General features: G+C 38.5%; 1 protein-coding gene across 5 annotated transcripts in view; it reads left to right on the top strand.

Moving 5' to 3' along the window:
* SLC24A2 (solute carrier family 24 member 2) overlaps nt 1–17,246 on the top strand; it is a 284,348-nt gene extending 267,102 nt beyond the window's left edge. For all 5 annotated transcript variants that reach the window (XM_063455237.1, XM_063455238.1, XM_063455239.1 and 2 more), the window contains 4 exons: nt 5,134–5,277; nt 11,177–11,266; nt 14,258–14,424; nt 15,915–17,246. In XM_063455237.1, coding sequence (XP_063311307.1) covers nt 5,134–5,277; nt 11,177–11,266; nt 14,258–14,424; nt 15,915–16,164 — 651 coding nt within the window. In that variant the 3' untranslated portion in view covers nt 16,165–17,246. The remainder of the gene's footprint in view (nt 1–5,133; nt 5,278–11,176; nt 11,267–14,257; nt 14,425–15,914) is intronic.
* Nucleotides 17,247–19,734: the final 2,488 nt, after the last annotated feature.

Genomic DNA, 19,734 nt, shown 5'->3' with positions numbered 1-19,734 from the left:
CCATCAGATTCCGCAGCACTGTACAGTAGTAGTAGTTCAAATGAAATAATTCGGATTTACGTATATACAGTGTAATACAATACAATGTGTATATGTGTGTGTGTGTGTGTGTGTGTATGTGTAAACACTGAGTCAATGCATGTAGCTAAACAGATGTAGTTATTATTACACCTTTCTAACCAGAGGTAAGGAGAGGGGTGGGGGGAGGCTGGAGGGCTAAACACCTATTTAGACCTATAATGTCAGGAATACACATTTAAAACCACTGACAGGTGAAGTGAATGGCATTGATTATATTGTTACAGTGACACCTGTCAAGGGGTGGGATATATTAGGCAGCAAGTGAACAGTCAGTTCTTGAATATCATATGTAGGAAGCAGTAACAACGGGCAAACGAAAACATATCAGTGACTTTAACAAGGGCCAAATAATGATGGCTGGATGACTTGGTAAGAGCATCTCCAAAAGTGCAAATCTTGTAGGGTGTTCCTGGTATGCAGGGACTTGTACCTTCCAAAGTGGTGCAAGGAAGGATAACTGGTGAATCTGCATCAGGGTTATGGCGCCCAAAGCTCCCTGATGCACGTAGGGAGCGAAGGCTAGCCTGTCTTGTCCGATCACACAGAAAAGCTGCTGTAGCTCAAATTGCTGAAAAAGATAATGCTGGCCATGATAGAAAGGTGAAAGAACACACGTGTATGGGGCTGCAAAGCCACAGACCAGTTACAGTGCCCATTAAGACGCCTGTCTGTAGCCGAAAGAGCCTTCGGTGGGGCATGAGGGTCTGAACTGAACTGGACTAGTGAGCAATGGAAGAAGATTGCCAGGTTTGATGAATCATGTTTTCTTTTAGATCAGGTGGATGGCCGGGTGCATGTTGTTTACTTGGGGAAGAGATGGCAGCAGAATGCTTTCAAGAAGAAGGCAGGCCTTCCACAGAACACGTTGAAAGGTCTTGTGAAGTCCATGCCTCTATGCATTTCGGAAGCACAAGGGAGACATGCACGATATTATGCTGATGGTTTTAATGTTGCAGCTGATCAGTGTAGATATACACGTATATAGATCTTAAAAAGAATTAGCTCAACCAGTGATAGAGTAGGACAAGGGTATTTTTCATGCTGTCAAGTTAAAACCCCAGATTAGGCTATTAATCTACTGAACAGCACACCTGGCAAATACTGCATTTCTCTTGGCCATGTTGCTCTCATAGTTGTATCCAAAATTAACAAGAAACAGACCATAACCTTTATACAATATTGCAGCTGAGAAACTGTATTTCACGTAAATCTGATTCTGTATTTATCAAATAAACAGCATGTCATATATAAATATAGCTTTTACAAATTCACAGACCAATATAGAATCTAAAAATAAATACAATATATATTCCTTTATCACTGATTTCTCAATAAGTACAGTAATGGCTTGAAGTAAAGATCACTCATTTGGGTTCATTTGGTGAACAGAAAGGATAGCTTGCTAATAATTAGTTGTTTTCTCAGTGAAACAGAAGGTTTTTTTTCCTATACCTACATTTAGTTTACTGTAGTAACCTTAGCACTAAATTACAAAATTTAGGCAAAACTAGCCAAGTATATTATATTATATTATTTTGTCTTTGAATTTACAATTCAGTTTGCAATTCACTATCGTTCACTTATTAGTGAATGAAACATAGAAACATAGAAACATAGAAACATAGAATGTGACGGCAGATAAGAACCATTCGGCCCATTTAGTCTGCCCAGTTTTCTAAATACTTTTATTAGTCCCTGACCTTATCTTATTGCTAGGATAGCCTTATGCCTATCCCACGAATGCTTAAACTCCTTTACTGTGTTAAAGGGACACTCCAGGCACCCAGACCACTTCTGCTCATTGGAGTGGTCTGGGTGCCAACTCCCACTACTCCTAACCTGCAAGTGTAATTATTGCAGTTTTTTATAAACTGCAATAATTACCTTGCAGGGTTAACTCCACCTCTAGTGGCTGTCTATTAGACAGCCACTAGAGGGAACTTCCTGCTCTATAGCACAGAAAACCTGTGCTAGAGCGTCGCTGGATGTCCTCACGCTGTGTGAGGACCTCCAGCGTCGCTCAAATCCCCATAGGAAAGCATTGAAATTTGTTTTCAATGCTTTCCTATGGGGAGACGTAATGCGCATGCGCGGCATTGCCGCGCATGCGCATTAGGTCTCCTCGGCCGGTGGGCGGGATTAGTCTCGCCCACCGGCCGACAGAAGAACAGGGAGGAGTGTCGCGGAGGAGGAGACAGCGGCGAGGGACATCGCCGCTGCCTCAGGTAAGTGACTGAAGGGGTTTTCACCCCTTCAGTAACCGGGGATTGGTGGGTGGGAGGGAGAGGGACCCTCCAGTGCCAGGAAAATGGATCGTTTTCCTGGCACTGGAGTTTCCCTTTAAAGGACCACTCTAGTGCCAGGAAAACATACTTGTTTTCCTGGCACTAGAGTGCCCTGAGGGTGCCCCCACCCTCAGGGACCCCCTCCCGCCCGGCTCTGGAAAGGGGAAAGTGTTTAAAATTTGCCTTTTTCCAGCGGTGGGCGGGGAGCTCTCCTCCTCCGATCCTCCTCTTCTCCTCCCCGTCGGCTGAATGCGCACGCGCGGCAAGAGCTGCGCGCGCATTCAGCCGGTCGCATAGGAAAGCATTCATAATGCTTTCCTATGGACGCTTGCGTGCTCTCACTGTGATTTTCACAGTGAGAATCACGCAAGCGCCTCTAGCGGCTGTCAATGAGACAGCCACTAGAGGAAATAGGGGAAGGCTTAACCCATTCACAAACATAGCAGTTTCTCTGAAACTGCTATGTTTATGAAAAAATGGGTTAACCCTAGAAGGACCTGGCACCCAGACCACTTCATTAAGCTGAAGTGGTCTGGGTGCCTAGAGTGGTCCTTTAACCTCTACCACTTCATCTGGAAGCCTATTCCAGTGGATGCATGGAAAACAACCAGTTATTAGTAAGCTATCCTTTCTGTTTGCAAATTCAAGTTTTCATTTTCATGAAATTAAATGTGACATTTTTCAAGGAAGAACACAATTTGATTTCAATGTATTATTTATTTACATTTGCACTGAGAGAGGTACTATGCATTATTCACCAGTTAGCTGGAATAATTTAGCGGACCTTTTTTTCCAAGGAAAACTATTGCAAATAGAATTTTCTTTGACCATTAAGGCATATAATGAACCCCAGGATTAAAATGTCTGTGGACTGGATAACATTTCAAATACTATTAAATCTTAAAATGAATCCTTTAATCACAAATAATAAATACGTAGTAACTGTTATTATTCAGTTATCTTTAAAAGATAAGTGTGTTTGGTTCAGATATATGCATATATCCTACAAAAGCAGTCCATACCATGTATCCATTTATTGGCTAGTTTACTGTGTTCTTCAGGCATTCAGTTGATCGACTTTTTAATTTGACCATATTGTTTACCTAGATCAGGGGTAAGCAACCTTCGGCATCCAAATGCATCTCCCCTGATGGTTTGCCAGCGTTATGGTTTAAAAAACATTATGGGAGACGTAGTAGACAATATCTGCTATGCTGAAGGTTGAATAGTATACCCCTAACCTAGATGTTAGTTTTATGCCGTAACACATTATGCTCATGTGAAACAGCTTTAAATTCTACTCTTATTCTGACTTAGCTTTAGACATCTATCCCTCAGAATAAAAATGCAAATCCTGCTCAGTTTTTTTTGTCTGGACTTTGCAACTCACTTTTTCAAATTAGCGAACATTTATGTTCAATATGTAAACTCTTTCCTTAATGCAAAGCAGCTTATTGTGGGGTAATATCATATTAAACATCACTAAACCTCAAACATTTTATTTCATGGGGGGAAAAAACCCACAACATAATCAGTTTGCTCTTTATGAATATTTTCCAAAGCTTTTTCTTTCTTTAACATATTGAACCCACTCCCTGAAAGAAAAAAAAAATGGCTTACAGACCATACAGACAATAGTATCATGTGTTGTATATGCGGACAGAAGACAATTAATTTATCTGGTCTGTGCATTGCTTTCTGGTTAATTATTTTTCCTGCTAAGCAGTGTTAATTTGGGCGGCAAATTTTAATTTAGTTTTAGTCATAGTTTTTTAACAAACAAATCTTAGTTTTAGTGGTATTTTAGTCATCTGAATTGTTTTCGTTTTAGTCGACTAAATCTACTGGAGATTATAGTTAAAACGACTAAAATCTTGTGGGTTTAGTTAAAGCCTCTGTCTGTCTCTTCTGCCCCTTCCCCAACCCCTCTGTGTCTCTTTGTGTCCTCCCAGACTCTACAGGTGTCTCTCTCCCAAGCCCTGGTCTGTCTCTTTTGCCCCTTCCACAGCCCTTCTATGCAGTGTTAATTCTGGCGGCAAATTTCAATTTAGTTTTAGTCATAGTCTTTTGACTAAAGAGCCATTTTACTTTAGTTTTAGTCAACTAAATCTCAAACATTTTAGTTGACTAAAATTTGATTATAGTTTTAGTCGACAAAATTAACACTGCTGCTAAGTACAGCTTTGTGTCTACTGCAACTCTTCCACTGTTCATTTTCCTTCTCTGCCATGCATCTACAATTCTTTTTTTAACACAGTATTCTTGGTGATTACCCTTAATTTTACTTCCCAGTTATTGCAGGCTTTGTCCTCTTGTTCTAACTATCCTTATTTCACAGTAAATGTCATACTTCTATACAGAATGATCTGCATCCCAATGGATTCAGTAATAGAAATTCATTGCATAGGCAGGATGACAGGGGATGGTTCCTTAATGTTGGTCAGACAAGCAATCTGATTGTTTGCGTGCAGATAATTAAAATGAATAGTCTTGGTTTCAGTATAAATATGAGGAGAGGAAGCTCTTTACCGCTTAAACTGTTTCTTCACTTGACATTTCTATGATATTTAAAGGTTAATAACAAGTTGTTCAAAGGGTACATTTTTCCCCTTAGCAGATAAGCATTTTAGTCACGTTGCAATATTTCAGTTTCAGGCCCAGTGTTCATTCCATTGGGCTCTGTTACTGATAAAGTTTTGTTGTTTTTTTTTTTTTGTTTTTTTTTTTTAAATTTCCTACTGTTTTTCACTTTGTAACTTTCCTTTAGTTGACAGGAGGTCAGGTCGCTGAGGAAGAGGACCACCCTCTCAGTCTTGCCTGGCCAACTGACAGGCGAAAAAGGGCTGTATACCTCACAGTCCTGCCTATTGTATTTCCATTGTGGATCACCTTACCTGATGTCCGTAAACCTGTGAGTACTGAGTATTGATCTCCATGTGGCCTTATATTGTGCTGAATAGACAGTGTCTGGTTACAAATACATGTCTGTTAGTCCACCCATTGTACAGTCAGACGGAACTTGTTGGCGCTTTATAAATAATAGTAATAGTATCAAAGATTAAAATTAAATATATACTTTCAGAATTTCCATGAACTATGCAATGCATAAGCCCTTTCAGTATTATTTTAACCTGCTATATGTGACAAAATAGTACTACTTCTACCCAAATGTTATACACACTTTCAGGAATATTGCAGGATAAGATTTGTTAATAAATAATAATAGTATCTACAATGTTTTATAAATTTTTTTTGAAAATAATAATTAGAAACACAATAATTTAATTGTGTACACATGGACGTTTTAGCTGCAAGGCAAACAAGGCATTTTCCTTGGGCGGGATTTTTCCAGAGGGCGGCAAAAAAAGCCGCCCCCAAATGCCCAGGGCAAATGTCTTGTTAGCCTTGCGGCTAACTGACATGCCGGTCGGGCTGATGGGTTGGCGTCATATTCCGGCTCCCAGCCTCACTCTGCGGGCGGCGCGCGAGGGAGCTGAGCAGACAGCTCAGGGGAAAGTGCTCCCTCGCCCGCCCAGCAGCCAGCCCAGTAGAGGCTGGGGGGGTTAAATAAAAAAAATGTGTTAATATGAGTGAGTGTGTGTGTCTATTAGTGTGTTTGCCTGTTAGTGTGTTTGCCTGCGCGGGGGGGGGGGGGGGCTGCCTTGGGCAGCACAAAACCAGGATACACCACTGTGTGTACATTAACAAATTGTGTTTTTTTTTAATTTAAGTTATATATTCCTAAACAGCAATCTATTAATGAAATCGTAATTTTGTCTTGCGTTGACGTGCTAGCTATCCAACCCATGTTTCAAATAAATTTAATACTATTTTTTTTATCAAAATTAACTTGGTAGTAAGTAGGTTAAAGGATCACTATAGTGTCAGGAAAACAAAGCGGTTTTCCTGACACTATAGTGCCCTGAGGGTACTCCCACCCTCAGGGTCCCCCTCCTGTGGCGCTGAAGGGGTTAAAACCCCTTCAGCAGCTTACTTTAATTCAGCGCTAGGCTCCCTCGCTGGTGACCTCTCCTCCCCGTCCGACGTCAGCTCCCCAGTGGAGCGGAATGCGCATGCGCGGCAAGCGCACGCGCATTCAAAGAGTCCGTAGGAAAGTATTTCCTATAGACGCTCTGCGCGATGGATGTGAAATTTGCATCCAACATCGCAGATGCGCCTCTAGTGGCTGTCCGGAAGACAGCCACTAGAGGCTGGATTAACCCCAAATGTAAACATAGCAGTTTTTCTGAAACTGCTATGTTTGCATCTGAAGGGTTAAAACCTGAGGGACCTGGCACCCAGACCACTTAATTGAGCTGAAGTGGTCTGGGTGACTATAGTGTCCCTTAAAAGGAACACTGTAGTGTCAGGAACACAAACATGTATTCCTGACACTATAGTCCTGAAGTGTTTGTTTAGTTGTAGAGGTATATAAAAAATGTTTTGTTTAATTGTACAAATATTTATGAAAGTAGCCATTTGAAAGAAACACAAAATTATGTTAGCCATAATGTGGAAAATGCATTTGCGTTGGCTCCAGTTACATGATTTTTTATTTTTTTTGCTATAAGTTCTGACATTTCCAAGGCCCTCTTGAATATTTGGTTCCCCATTCTGTAAGCAATATTCTTAATTTAAAACCTCAAGGCAAAACCAGTGAGGCTAAAGGAAACAATACCTCACATATTGGTTGAACATTTCCACCCCATGCTAATTAGAGAATAGTAAATAATTAGAGTGCATATGCATTATGACACAAGTGGTTGCTCTCATCATTGAATATCAAAGAGCTTATTGAGCCCATGAACTAATTGAGCTGCCAGTAGGCCTCTCACTTCCAATCAAATGTGAGGATTTTTCTCAAATAGCAGAGAAAAAAATCCACATGCAAATACAATGTACTTGGTTTTATTGTTACAAGTAGCTTGATTGTAAATTAGTTTTACAATATTCTATTGATTGCTGAAATAGAATGAGTGTCCTTTAGAAAATTGTATTGAGAAGTATTGACAGTATATTTTACTTATTTATTACACATTTGCTTTAAAAAAGAAGAAAATGAATGGCTTGTAGCTGCAACAACTTGCCATAATATTTTTTATTGCATGTATAGCAGACAAATGGGAACGTATATACAAGTATAAACACTTGCTGAAGTAACTATAATAACAGTCCTATTATGTACCTATATTTTGTTATTCCAAAGGAGTAGCTGAAATATAAACGGAGTCCATGAATGATAAATCATGAATACAGGTTTTGACTGTAAAATATTTGCTTTGTATGAGATTCATCCATCCATCATTCCATCTGCCCGTCTCTTTGTCTGTCTCTCTGTCTTTCTGTCTGCGTTGTCTTCTAATTGCTGACACCAATGATACATTCCATTTCATTGTGCACAATACATTTGATGCATGTTACTATTGGGCCTAGGACTGCATTTTTTTTCTTCAAGCTATATAACATAGATCACCGTACCATAAATTTAGGGAAATATACATTAGATAGCAGACACTGATGCAAGGGCTTTAAGTATATAATATACAGCAACGGGTTGGAGCCTGACAGTAACCCAATGTTTTTATTATAACACTCAGCCTGTCATCCTGGGCTAAAGAGAAGTGATCCAGATAAAATCTATAACTTCTGAAATCTAAAACATTTTTACCATGGTAAATCATTTTCTTCCAGTGTACAGTTTGCAGTATCTGGCGTAAAGCTAAACTTAATTTAAACTGACTTAATGGGATGTCAGAGAGTAATTGTTCATTTTACAAAAATACCTTGACACAGCAACAGCCAACCATTTGCATATATCTTAGTAACATAATAGTGCAGTGGCCCTCACTCTTCATTTTTAAATTATTTTTATTATTGTTGTTGATATATGACTGTGACCAAGACACTTTCTGAGCATTTACAATAATTCACATAATTCCAATTACTCACCATGGATTGATATGCAGGCAGTACCACCATCTTATTAACCCCTTCAGGATGTAGACAGTTCAGAACAAGCTCTGAACCAAAACAAAACCTAGAATTTGAACATGTGTTTATTCAATCGTAATTTAAGGGTTCCCTTTAATTAACTCATATCACATATTGGTTTTTTTCACATTAAAATTCTCATAATAATTTTTACACATTCAGTGTACTAAAGAGAAAGAATTCAAAATAGCTAAATTTATCATTCCTGATTATTAAATGGCAGATATGTCTAAGATCTAAATACATTTTTCGTAGTTAACGCTAACCCTGTTCAAACCCCCATTCCAACGCTATATCACACCTAGCCTTAACCCTATGATTACAATAACACTAACAGTATAGCTACCCTAACCTTACCCATAACCTTAACTCTTTCTCTACCCATAAACCAAAATAAACCCTTACCCTAACACAAATTCTAACCTGTCAGTAACCAAAATCCTAAGGAAATACCATTACTGATATCCGCAGATGAGTTTACTAGTTAAAACAGTAAAGTTATGTGACCACCATCTAAAGGCTGATTTCAGTATTAAAGGGAGATTTCCCTGTAATATTGAAATTAAGCATACTTTTCCATCCAATTACACTGTTATTGCTCCTCTGCAGTTGGCAAAGTCTAGCACTGATCATGCAGAGTGTTCCTTTGACAAGAGGAACTATTGTCAAAGAAGTGTTTGATGAAAAACTTTGTTAGTTATGAAACTGTTTGTGTACACTTTTGCTATGTTTAATTTCCAGTCAGCAAAAGTGTCAATTCTCCACTACACTTTCACTTTATAATGTTGAAAAAGAAAATTAAAGAAACCATGTAAAGTCACAGGGTGAGGGTGGTGTCATTCAGTGCTGAGGCACATGGTGCATAAAAATCACCAAACGCTCTGCTGATTCCAAAGCTGATGAGTTCCAAACGTCCACTGGCATCAATATTAGCAAAATAAACTGTGCTTCATGGAATGGATTTCCATGGCCGAGCAGGTGCATGCAAGCCTCACATCACCAAGTACAATGTCAAGCTTCGGACCAAGTGGTATAAAGCACACCGCCACTGGACTTGGAGCAGTGAAAACATGTTCTGTGGACTAACGAATCACAGTTCTCTGTGTGGCAGTCTGATGGGCGAGTCTGGGTTTGGCGGATGCCAGGAGAGCTTTAACTGAGTGGCTGCATTGTGCCAACTGTAAAGTTTGGTGTATGAGGGATAATGGTATAAGGCTGTTTTTCAGGGGTTGGGCTAGCCCAGTAATGGGAAATTGTTATATTTAAACATACCAAGACATTTTGGACAATGCTATGCTTCCAACTTTGTCGTAACAGTTTGGGGAAGACCCTTTTTTATTCCAGCATATAAATTCCTATTGCTATATTATGAAGTGAGCAGGGTTAAAATCCTACTCACACCAGATCCGGGTATTAATCAGTTCTCTCAGCTGTCTCCATATTTAGTCATTGATTGATGAGTTGTATGCAGAACTCAAAGTGAGCACTGTATACGGCCCTTTAAATTAGTTGATAACACCATGACTGATCAATCACACTCAGTCCAAGTGATTCTCAGGCAGCAACTTGTCATGAATAATAGGCATATATAAGCCTATTGAAAAGGTTGTGTGTACTTCTCTCTTTGAGTGCTTCATACAACTCATCGGTTTGTCTGGGGCTACTAAATATTGCCCCAACTGACAGAGCAGAGACCCAGGTATCGATTGATACCTGAGTCTCCCTGGTGTGAGAAGGGATTTAACCCTGTTCTAGCGAAAATGTTAGAATGTTCGAAGCTGTCCTAACAGCATTAAAGCCCACTCTGTGGAGGACAGCATGGAACATACACATGTAGGGAAGTGGTTAACAACCATAATGTAAACATATGGCTCACTGTAATAAATGTATATTTAGTTTATGAAAACTGCAATACTAATAACTATGAATTAGCATTGACACACGCAGGCATACTTCATTTGCTTTATTTGCCATGTGTTGTCATGGAAGGTCATTATTTTCCAACACTCCCACATCACAGAAGTCTGTATCATAAAATATGCAATATGTGCGCTGCGTATGTCATTTCTACATATGTTTCTTTAATTTTCTCTCCCAACATTAAGTGTAATGGGGAATTTACAAATGCTGACTATAAGTTAAACATAGCAACAGTTACACAAACAGTTTTATAACTAACACAGTTTTTCATTAAAAATGTAATTGATAGTAGTTTATCTTAAAGTAACAATCTAGGCACCATAACTATTTCATCCCTGCCATCTTATCGTCTAGTGTTAAACCCTTAACTTGTTAATTGCTACCTCGGCTATTCTGCTCAAGGTAACACAGTATCTCAGATTCTGTGTTGCCAACCATGTTAAGCAGGTTAAAAAATGTGCATACTTTTACTCTCAATGGGCAGCTAATGACTCATTCAGCCGATCACTCCTCCTTCGATGCTTGTGCTGCCAAAAATATGGTATAACTTTAGACTGTAAGATGGTGTCAGGGGACTACATTGAGTTAAAGTGGTTATGGTGTCTGTAGTGTTCCTTTAATAATCGCTCCACGTGATGTACAATTTCAGGATAACTATGACCTCCTTCGCTCTATATAGTTAATTAACACTTGCAGTCATGATCCTGTTTCATCAGTAGTTAGATATTTTATCCTAGTTTATACACATAACAGGGTTTCATTTTTATATGCTGAGTTGTGAGATGTGTTTAGTAAGCTCTTATTCTCAGACTATTGTTTTGAACCCTATCCCTTCATATTGATAGCTTCACATAATTTGCAGAATGGATGTTACAACTTCATTATTTCTTTTGATTTAGACATCAAGGAAGTTTTTTCCAATAACGTTTTTTGGATCGATCACTTGGATTGCAATATTTTCCTACTTAATGGTCTGGTGGGCCCATCAGGTAAGTGAATGAATGTCAATTTCCAAATACTTGCATATCTTTAAAAGCTCTGTTAGAGTTGTGTGATATTAGAATTTATGAGTTAATGCTGGATATCCGGTTGGGGGAGATTCATCAAGCCAAAACAGGAGTTATTTTGAGTGCAACGCACAAAATTCTGAGATACATTTAATTGGTTTTCATGGTGATTACTCTTTATTTCATTCTTCACCCTAGAATAACACCCATTTCTACTTGATAAATTTCCACCCATTGACTTTTCCAACAGTGTAACTGCAGAGTTGGTCCCCCTGTGCACACTCACATCCTTCTTCCTGCCATGTGAAAAAGCTGAGAGTTTACTCTATGAGCTGAAGTTGACATGGGGGTGTTCCTTAAATTTTTTTAGGATGCTGTATTTGTATCAAGTTGATCATGAATCCATTGAACTGCTTTTATTAGATAAAATGAAAGCTACATTGGCCTCTACACATAATTCAGGAATGTGATTTCTTAAGGTTTGTAGTTCATACAGTGAAGCCTTGAAGGTTTCATTTTTATACAGATTTATGAAACTCTTAGCACTTAAAAAGCATTCCCATATTTCTTTAATCTGGCAGTTTAAAGGTGAATAGGTAGGTCCTCTCTGAGCACATAATGTGCAACTGGCTCCTTCATTTTTCATTCAATATGGTGTTTTCGTCTTCTAGTTGATGAATGTCTTACTAGTATGTCATAGTTAAATTCTCTCACAAACTTAAAGGTGACTCAATTTAGTATATATTTAAGTCTTGTTAAGGGTTTCCATGGCAGCACATGTAAGAACAATCTAGTTACCTGACGTGAAAGTCTTTAAATAGAAAATCATGAATCTCCTTTAGAACATCTCACCAGTTTTTATTAAGGCTGCTAAAGAAACTCCTTACATATCAGGACTTAAATTAATCCTTAATTGATTCACCTGCGTGCAAGCAAGTGTTTTTCTACAGCATATTTTTGACATAGAATAGAATATAATAAACAATAAATAGAATAGAATAAAGTGCATTCTTCAAAAATATGGTGCTAGTTCATTGGTGTGTTGATCAGAAGCATCTGGACATGCAGAGATGGTAAACAATGAATATATTTCTCCATAAAAGAGTTAGATGTGGGTATTTTTAAAATGCTAATCTGAATTCATCAAGACTTGGCTTACTCTTTAAAAAAAAACAAAAAAAAAACATTTCTGTAGCACTGTCTAATTCCACGACTTCTGAGTTGTCAGGCAGAAAGCGTGTTATGCAGGTACCCATTGCCTCTGTAATGGCAGTAACTGTGATGAATGAACCACACAGTTCATTGCACATCTCAAAACGGTGCCAGCTTACCTTTAAATCAGCGGCAAAACTAATGTAGAGAGGGAGTTGGTGCAAGAAATTGTTTTGCTCCCCCCCTCTGCCATTTTCCCATCCTTGTAGAGTTGTGTTTGTGAGCAGTGTTTTTGCGTTTTAATGTAAGCATGTTTTTCTATATAATATGTGTGCATACACACACTCATACACTACCACAAACATACTTACATACTTACGCAGATATTCATACACATTTTCAAGATGAACATATATAAACATCTTGACATGTACACACAATGACGCATACACCCTGACACACAGATACACACTGACATACACACATTCAGATACTCACACTGATACATACACACACCTTGACACAGATACTCACACTGATACATACACACACCTTGACACAAAGATACACATACTGACATATACAAACACAAGCTGACACACATAGACACTTACATGTAATGCTTTTTATATTTGCAGCCATCCTCCTATTAGCATACTTTTTGTGTGCAGGAGGGTGCCTTGTTTGGTCTGCAGTAGCTCACTGTCAGGGTACCTTGTGTGTTGGCACAGCCTGTGCCACAAGTTGGCACCATCATGCAGGGGACTGGGGACATATCCAACAGCTTTCCACTTGTTCCCAGCGATTCTCACGCCAGCTACAATAGTTACGCCCCTTATGCGCGCCAACGTCAATACACTAATGATGTCACGGCCTGCCAAAATGTTCGAATTCGAACATTTTGGGGGCGTGACTACAAATCAAGGAACACAATTCTTAAGGGGAGCTCATGGAAAGTCTCATTGCCCTGTTGTGGTTCTTCATAGTCCCAATAACGCGTTTTTCTTTGTATGGTTCTCTCGGATTTTGACTTTTGGCATTGTTTGACTAATCTACCTTCTGTATTCCTTTGACTTTGGCTCTTCTACTCTCGTTGTTCCTGATTTCTGGCATCTCTGACCTCGGCTCCTTTCTTATTACTCTCTGTCCTTGTGACGTTAGTCAGGCCATTCTAAGGTCCGGTATACGTTACTATTCTTTTACATTCTGCGTGTAGGATCCCCATATATTCCTGACACTCACTCATGTGCTGCTGTTTCCTCCTCCTATAAGCTGGGAGGAAGTTACCGACTCTCACTTCCTCCCAGCATCCAATATTACAATGTTTTCAGTCGCACACTTTATTGGGCCACTGCACCTGACCGGTCCCTTGTTCAGCAATAGCCATCAGGTCACTCTGCTAACAGTTCCATGTGTGACCCCAAGAAGTCTATGGCAATGCATAACACATATTTAAAGGCAGCATGTCAACTCGAGCTAATGCTACAGCATATGAAGTCATTATTTGACATGGGGAGGAATAGGGATTTCGCCTTGACAGTTATTTAATTTTATTTGTCAGGATTGCCCAGAGGACATAATAAGTGCTACAGAATTTATTGTGTCCTCAAATTCTGTTTAGCTCCAACATAGTCTTTTAGCAATTTGTGAACAGTTTATATTTACCTGAACATAAAGTAGATGACACATGGATCCAATCCAGATACTCCTAGTTTCTGGATAAACACAACAGACAATAAAAATAATACATTGGTGCACAAATACAAAATTTGATTTTGGGTTTCTCAGCAAAACAATATATGCTTTTTTAATATGCTTTAGGTTGGAGAGACTATTGGAATTACAGAAGAAATCATGGGACTCACAATTTTAGCTGCTGGAACCTCCATTCCCGACCTTATAACCAGTGTTATTGTCGCACGGAAAGGTCTGGGGGATATGGCTGTATCTAGCTCTGTAGGAAGCAACATTTTTGACATCACAGTAGGGTAAGTAAACCTATAAATTAACTCTTTCATTTATTTGACACTATTGTAATATATTTTCATATCTTTTAAAACACTTGCACATTTATTCAGAATATTATCTTATTCATATTTAACATGTGAAATAGGATCAAATGTTGCTACATTTATTGTGGCGGCACACATTGGAAAGTGGATATGACCAAATGTTAAAATGTTTTTCATGCCATCTGTGCATACTCCATTACTGCACTGGCTGCAAAGTATTTTATAATGGTAATTATTTTCATACCTGATGTAATAAAATAGTGGAATAACAAATCAATCAGCACCTGATACCCATAGTAGCCTATAAAGCCACCTTACTTTCAACAGTTGTACTCTCATGTGCCAAAAGTGATGACATTATACAAGCTCTCCTACAGCAAAAGAAGGGAAACTGTCACCCTGCTTTAATATTATTTATACATTACATTCATTATATACTTTTTGTGTATTATTTTCTAAAACATACATATAAGTAAATACCAGAAATTAAAATAAAAACCAACAACAAATGATGTAATGGAGCCGGGTAAAAAAAGTAAAGCAGGAAAAAACAAGAGCCATGCATCAGACAAGTTGCAGATAAGATTTTAATAAAATCCCTATAGTCTGATGTGTACATTGTAATGTTATAGAGTCAATGTTATTCTGCAACCTCTATCCTTTAATTAAATGATAGTTTAGTCATAACTTAATACAGTATTTTCTTAATTTGTTAATGAACACTCCAAATCACTATAGCATTTCAACTTGCAGAATGTACATTCTTTCACATTTTATAAAAGTGTTTCAAGAGAAATTGTCAATTTTATAAAGGTGCTACATTGCACCCTCAGCTATCAATTAAAAAATTGAGACGGGTGTTATTCCTAATACTTGATAGGAGACACCAGGCAGGTATATATAAAATTAAACGTTATCATTTCAGATTATCATTCATACTCACTTACTAGTTTTAATCAATATTTAAAATACTTGGGCCGGCAACATGATGGCAAAGTAGTGGTTTCAGGTAATTTTTTACGATCTGTAGTCTATGGAGCTAGAGATTATTCCCTTAATCCCGCACTTCAAGCAAATGCATCATTTTCATTCAATCTAGACTTTCAAAGGTAAGCCGGTTCTATGAGTTTAAATTCCATATACTCACCATTTGTGTAACAAGTAGCTGCAACTGAGAGCTTAGAAATTGTGAATTCCTGGTGGACATATATCCCCAATGAAAAACTATCAGGCGTAGAAACTGTAATTGTAGCTACCTTTGACAAAGCTTGGGTTGATGAAAATTATATTAATTTTTAATATGAACTGACTCATTAACACTGATTATAATAAAGTTCTTTAGGAGTGGTTAGAAATACATCCTAATGCAAACAAAGGCTTACAGGTGCATATTGTCTAAAGCAGTTTATGACAACCATTTCAGTTCACCTCTAACCTATTTTCCCTTTCTTTACTTTTCATTACAGCCTCCCCATGCCCTGGCTTCTCTTCACCATATTTCACAACATGAAGCCTGTAGCAGTCAGCAGCAATGGCCTGTTCTGTGCAATTATACTCCTTTTCTTAATGCTGATTTTTGTCATCCTGTCCATTGCATTCTGCAAGTGGAAAATGAACAAGATATTGGGGTGTACAATGTTTGGCTTGTACTTCTTTTTCCTGGTAATAAGTGTTCTCCTGGAGAATCGAATCATAAATTGTCCAGCAACTGTTTAATCTGGAAATGCTTGGATACTGTGAACCAGAAGCTATCAAAGATACAGGTTGGCATGACGCCGTCTTTGTCCTCTAGAATCTGAGATGGATAATTATTTGAGCACTGGCAACATGCATCCTGAAGAACAACAAGCTGTAAAATCAACGCGTTGCTCTATTATTGAAGATTGTAGGAACTATACAAGCTATCGTTGTACATTTTCTAATGCATGTTGTGTTCCTCTATTACTCTCTTTACATATAATCTATATAAAAAATATGCAGGGTGTATTTAACAAAAGAGAGACCCTAGCTAAAGTGGAACCTACTTGTAGAAGCCAGTATTGGCTCATTTGGGATTCTTATGTATCTGTTAGGTATGAATAGAATTATTATCATCCCCTCACCATGGTTGTAATCAACACTTCTCTGCCTATAGTCTAGTACAAAAGGAGTGTTGTGGTGTTTGGAACATAAAGAATTTAAATTCACTTTGTAGTATAGGCAACCAGTTGTGGAATGAACACATGGGCCGAGTCAGACTGGATTCTGTTTATGAGAGTTATAGGAAAGATTTGGGTTTGCTGCCCAGTGCATGGTACCCTATATCTATATTTATCAATGGCAGTATTGCAGCAATGGGTTTGAATAATATAATATGTGTGGGGTGCCTCTATTCACAAGAGGTCACATATGTTTTGCAATTCACAAAGAAAAGGAACAAAATCACCTAACTAAAAAACAAATGTTTGATCATTAAAACACAAAAAAGATATATATAGACCACCCAGGTGCAGTATGTGAACAATCAATACAAAAAGGTAGTTACCCTTTTGGATACAAGATATAAAAGAAGGATTCCTCTCAATCCTCAAATACAAATAATAAACAACCGGATATACCTAAAACCATAAAATGGAGAATGAACTCATAGAATAGTAACGTGATTCACAAAAACATTTTTGATCATGAACTTGATTTTCCCGTGTTCCAGCCTTGGGCAAAGCCTCTTATATCGACTAGGCAGTAAACATTACTGTGCTAATTGGAAGTCTGAATGAATATTAACATGATCAATAAACTGCTTAATGGCATAAAATTAACCAATGTTTATCTCTAATTGTTGGTTTTCAATTGCAACGACTACCTTGTTCCGAAACTTCTAATCGTTGAATGGTTTATGATCTTTGTATTGCTGTGCTAGGTTCTAGTCTTATTTACTTGTTGAGAGCAGAATTACAACTCCATTTCTAATGGGTTAAGATTCTATAGAAAAATTCCAACAATATTTATATTTACTATTGCAAAATATTTTGAAAAGCTTAGTTTACTATGATTAGAATTTAATATGTGGTCTTTATATTTTAACTTAAAATGTTGAATTTAAGGTATAGTTCCTACTATATTGGATTCAAATGATTGGGTCAACATTACTGGTGAAATTCTTTTCTTTTAAGGGGCATGTAATCACATGCCAGACAGAATAACAGGCTACCAATGAAGATGCACATGCAGAGCAGCCCATACAGAGTTGCAGAAGCACTATTATATGGGCAAGAATGCCCTTGGATTCTTCCTTATTGCAATACATTGTGATTAAACATGCCTTTTTTTTAGTGTTCACAGAGAAAGAACAGACAAATTTCCATTGATGGCCGGACATGGGTTCAGCTGAATGCAGGATTGTTGGCAGTTATGATAAATAATGCACATGTACATTCACTAAGTGACAGATAACCATTAGCAGATACACTCATATACATATACACATACACGCCCATACACACAGATGCATACACCCAAACACACATCTCAAACGCAGATACATTAAAAGAACATGCAGGACGGCACTGGGACAAAATTCAGCCAACGCAGTGCAGCCCTATATGGGAGGGATGTGGGGGGAGGGGGGCACAAAAAAAGCGTGTTGTGTCATCACCAGTGATATGCACTTTTTTTAAAGTAAGCATGTCAGTTTAATGCCTCTCCAGGGGATGCTGCTTGTGGGGTTGTATGTGTGGATTTGCATGTGGGGAGGAGGTTTCATATGGAATTGAGTGTGGGGGGAGGATGCTTGTGCTGCTGTGAGTCTGTGAATGGGGCTGTTTGTAGTGTAGTGTAATCTCTTTATCTACTGTTCCATTATGCCAATCATGTTTTGTTAGAATTTGGTGTATATTTTGTTTACCTATTATGAATATGGTGATGCTATATAAATAAGTGTAATTGTAGTGTGTGTGATGAGGCCTGTTCGTTTTGTAGTGTTTATGCAGAGGGGTTGTAGTATGTCTTTGTGTGCGGGGAAAGAGTTAGAAATGTTAGTGTATGTGTGAGGGATGGGGACTGTGGTATGTGGGGGTGATCCAGTGGTAGATGCTACTTGTCTGTACCCCCAATTACTGTATTAGAGCATTTCCCTATGGGGTTGCCATATTTAAGGATACCAAATTTGGAAGCTATCTAAACACATGCACATTATGACAGACATATACACTTACACACACTCACAAACACAAACACAGACACACATATATAATCAGACATACATACAAACTTACACACATAATCACAGACACACACAATCACAGACATACACACATGATCACAAACATACAAACACAATGGTCAGCCACAACATTGTGGCATGGACTCCACAGGACTTCTGAATGTGTCCTGTGGTATCTGGCACCAAGACATTAGCAGCAGATCCTTTAAGTCTTGCAGGTTGCTAGGTGGGGCCTCCATGGATTGGATTTGTTGTCCCAGCACATCAGATTGAGATCTGAGGAATTTAGAGACCAAGGCAACACCAGTGCCTTGAAGTGGTGTACATGGTCTGCAGACTAACACCCATATGGATGCCAAGACCCAAGGTTTCCAAACAGAACATTGCCCAGAGTGTAACACTGTCTCTGTCTGCCTTCTTCCCACAATGCATCCTGCTGCCAGTTAAACAGCACAGATGCACTCAGCTGTCCACATGATCTAAAAGAAAACATGGTTTACCAGACTGGGCAACTTTCTACCATTGCTCCATGTTCTAGTTCTGACTCTCGATTGAAGGTGCTTTCCGCTATGGACAGGGGTCATCATGAGTAATTTGACCGGTCTGCGGCTGCACAGTCCCATATGCAGCAAACTGTGAGGCACTCTGTGTTCTGACACTTTTCTATCATAGTTAGCATTATGATTTTCAGCAATTTGAGCTACAGTAGCTCTTCTGTGAGTTGGGACCAGAAGGCCCCCATGTGCATCAATGAACCTTTGGAATCCAATACCTCGATGCCAGTTCACTGGCTGTCCTTCCTTGCACCACTTTTGGTAGGTACTACCAAAGTAATTAAACACAATTATAATTCAGTGCTTGTGAGTGAGGATTACAGTCTAATTACAGCTAACACACCAAGTACAGAGTCTCTCTTGTCCGGTAAAAGCTGGGTAACACAGGAGGGAAGTGCAGCGCCTAAATAGTCCTTATTTGGGAGTATATAATGACAAGAAGAAAAAAAACAGAATAAACTAATAGTGTTGTATGTAAAACATAAGTTTGCATACATATGATAAAAAATGGGCATTCACACTTTTTTGGAA

The sequence above is a fragment of the Pelobates fuscus genome, chromosome 5 (genome assembly GCF_036172605.1).
Source record: "Pelobates fuscus isolate aPelFus1 chromosome 5, aPelFus1.pri, whole genome shotgun sequence".
Classification (NCBI taxonomy): Eukaryota; Metazoa; Chordata; class Amphibia; order Anura; family Pelobatidae; genus Pelobates; species Pelobates fuscus.
Note: the sequence above shows the minus strand (reverse complement) of the source record. Positions and strands in the feature narration are given on the sequence as shown.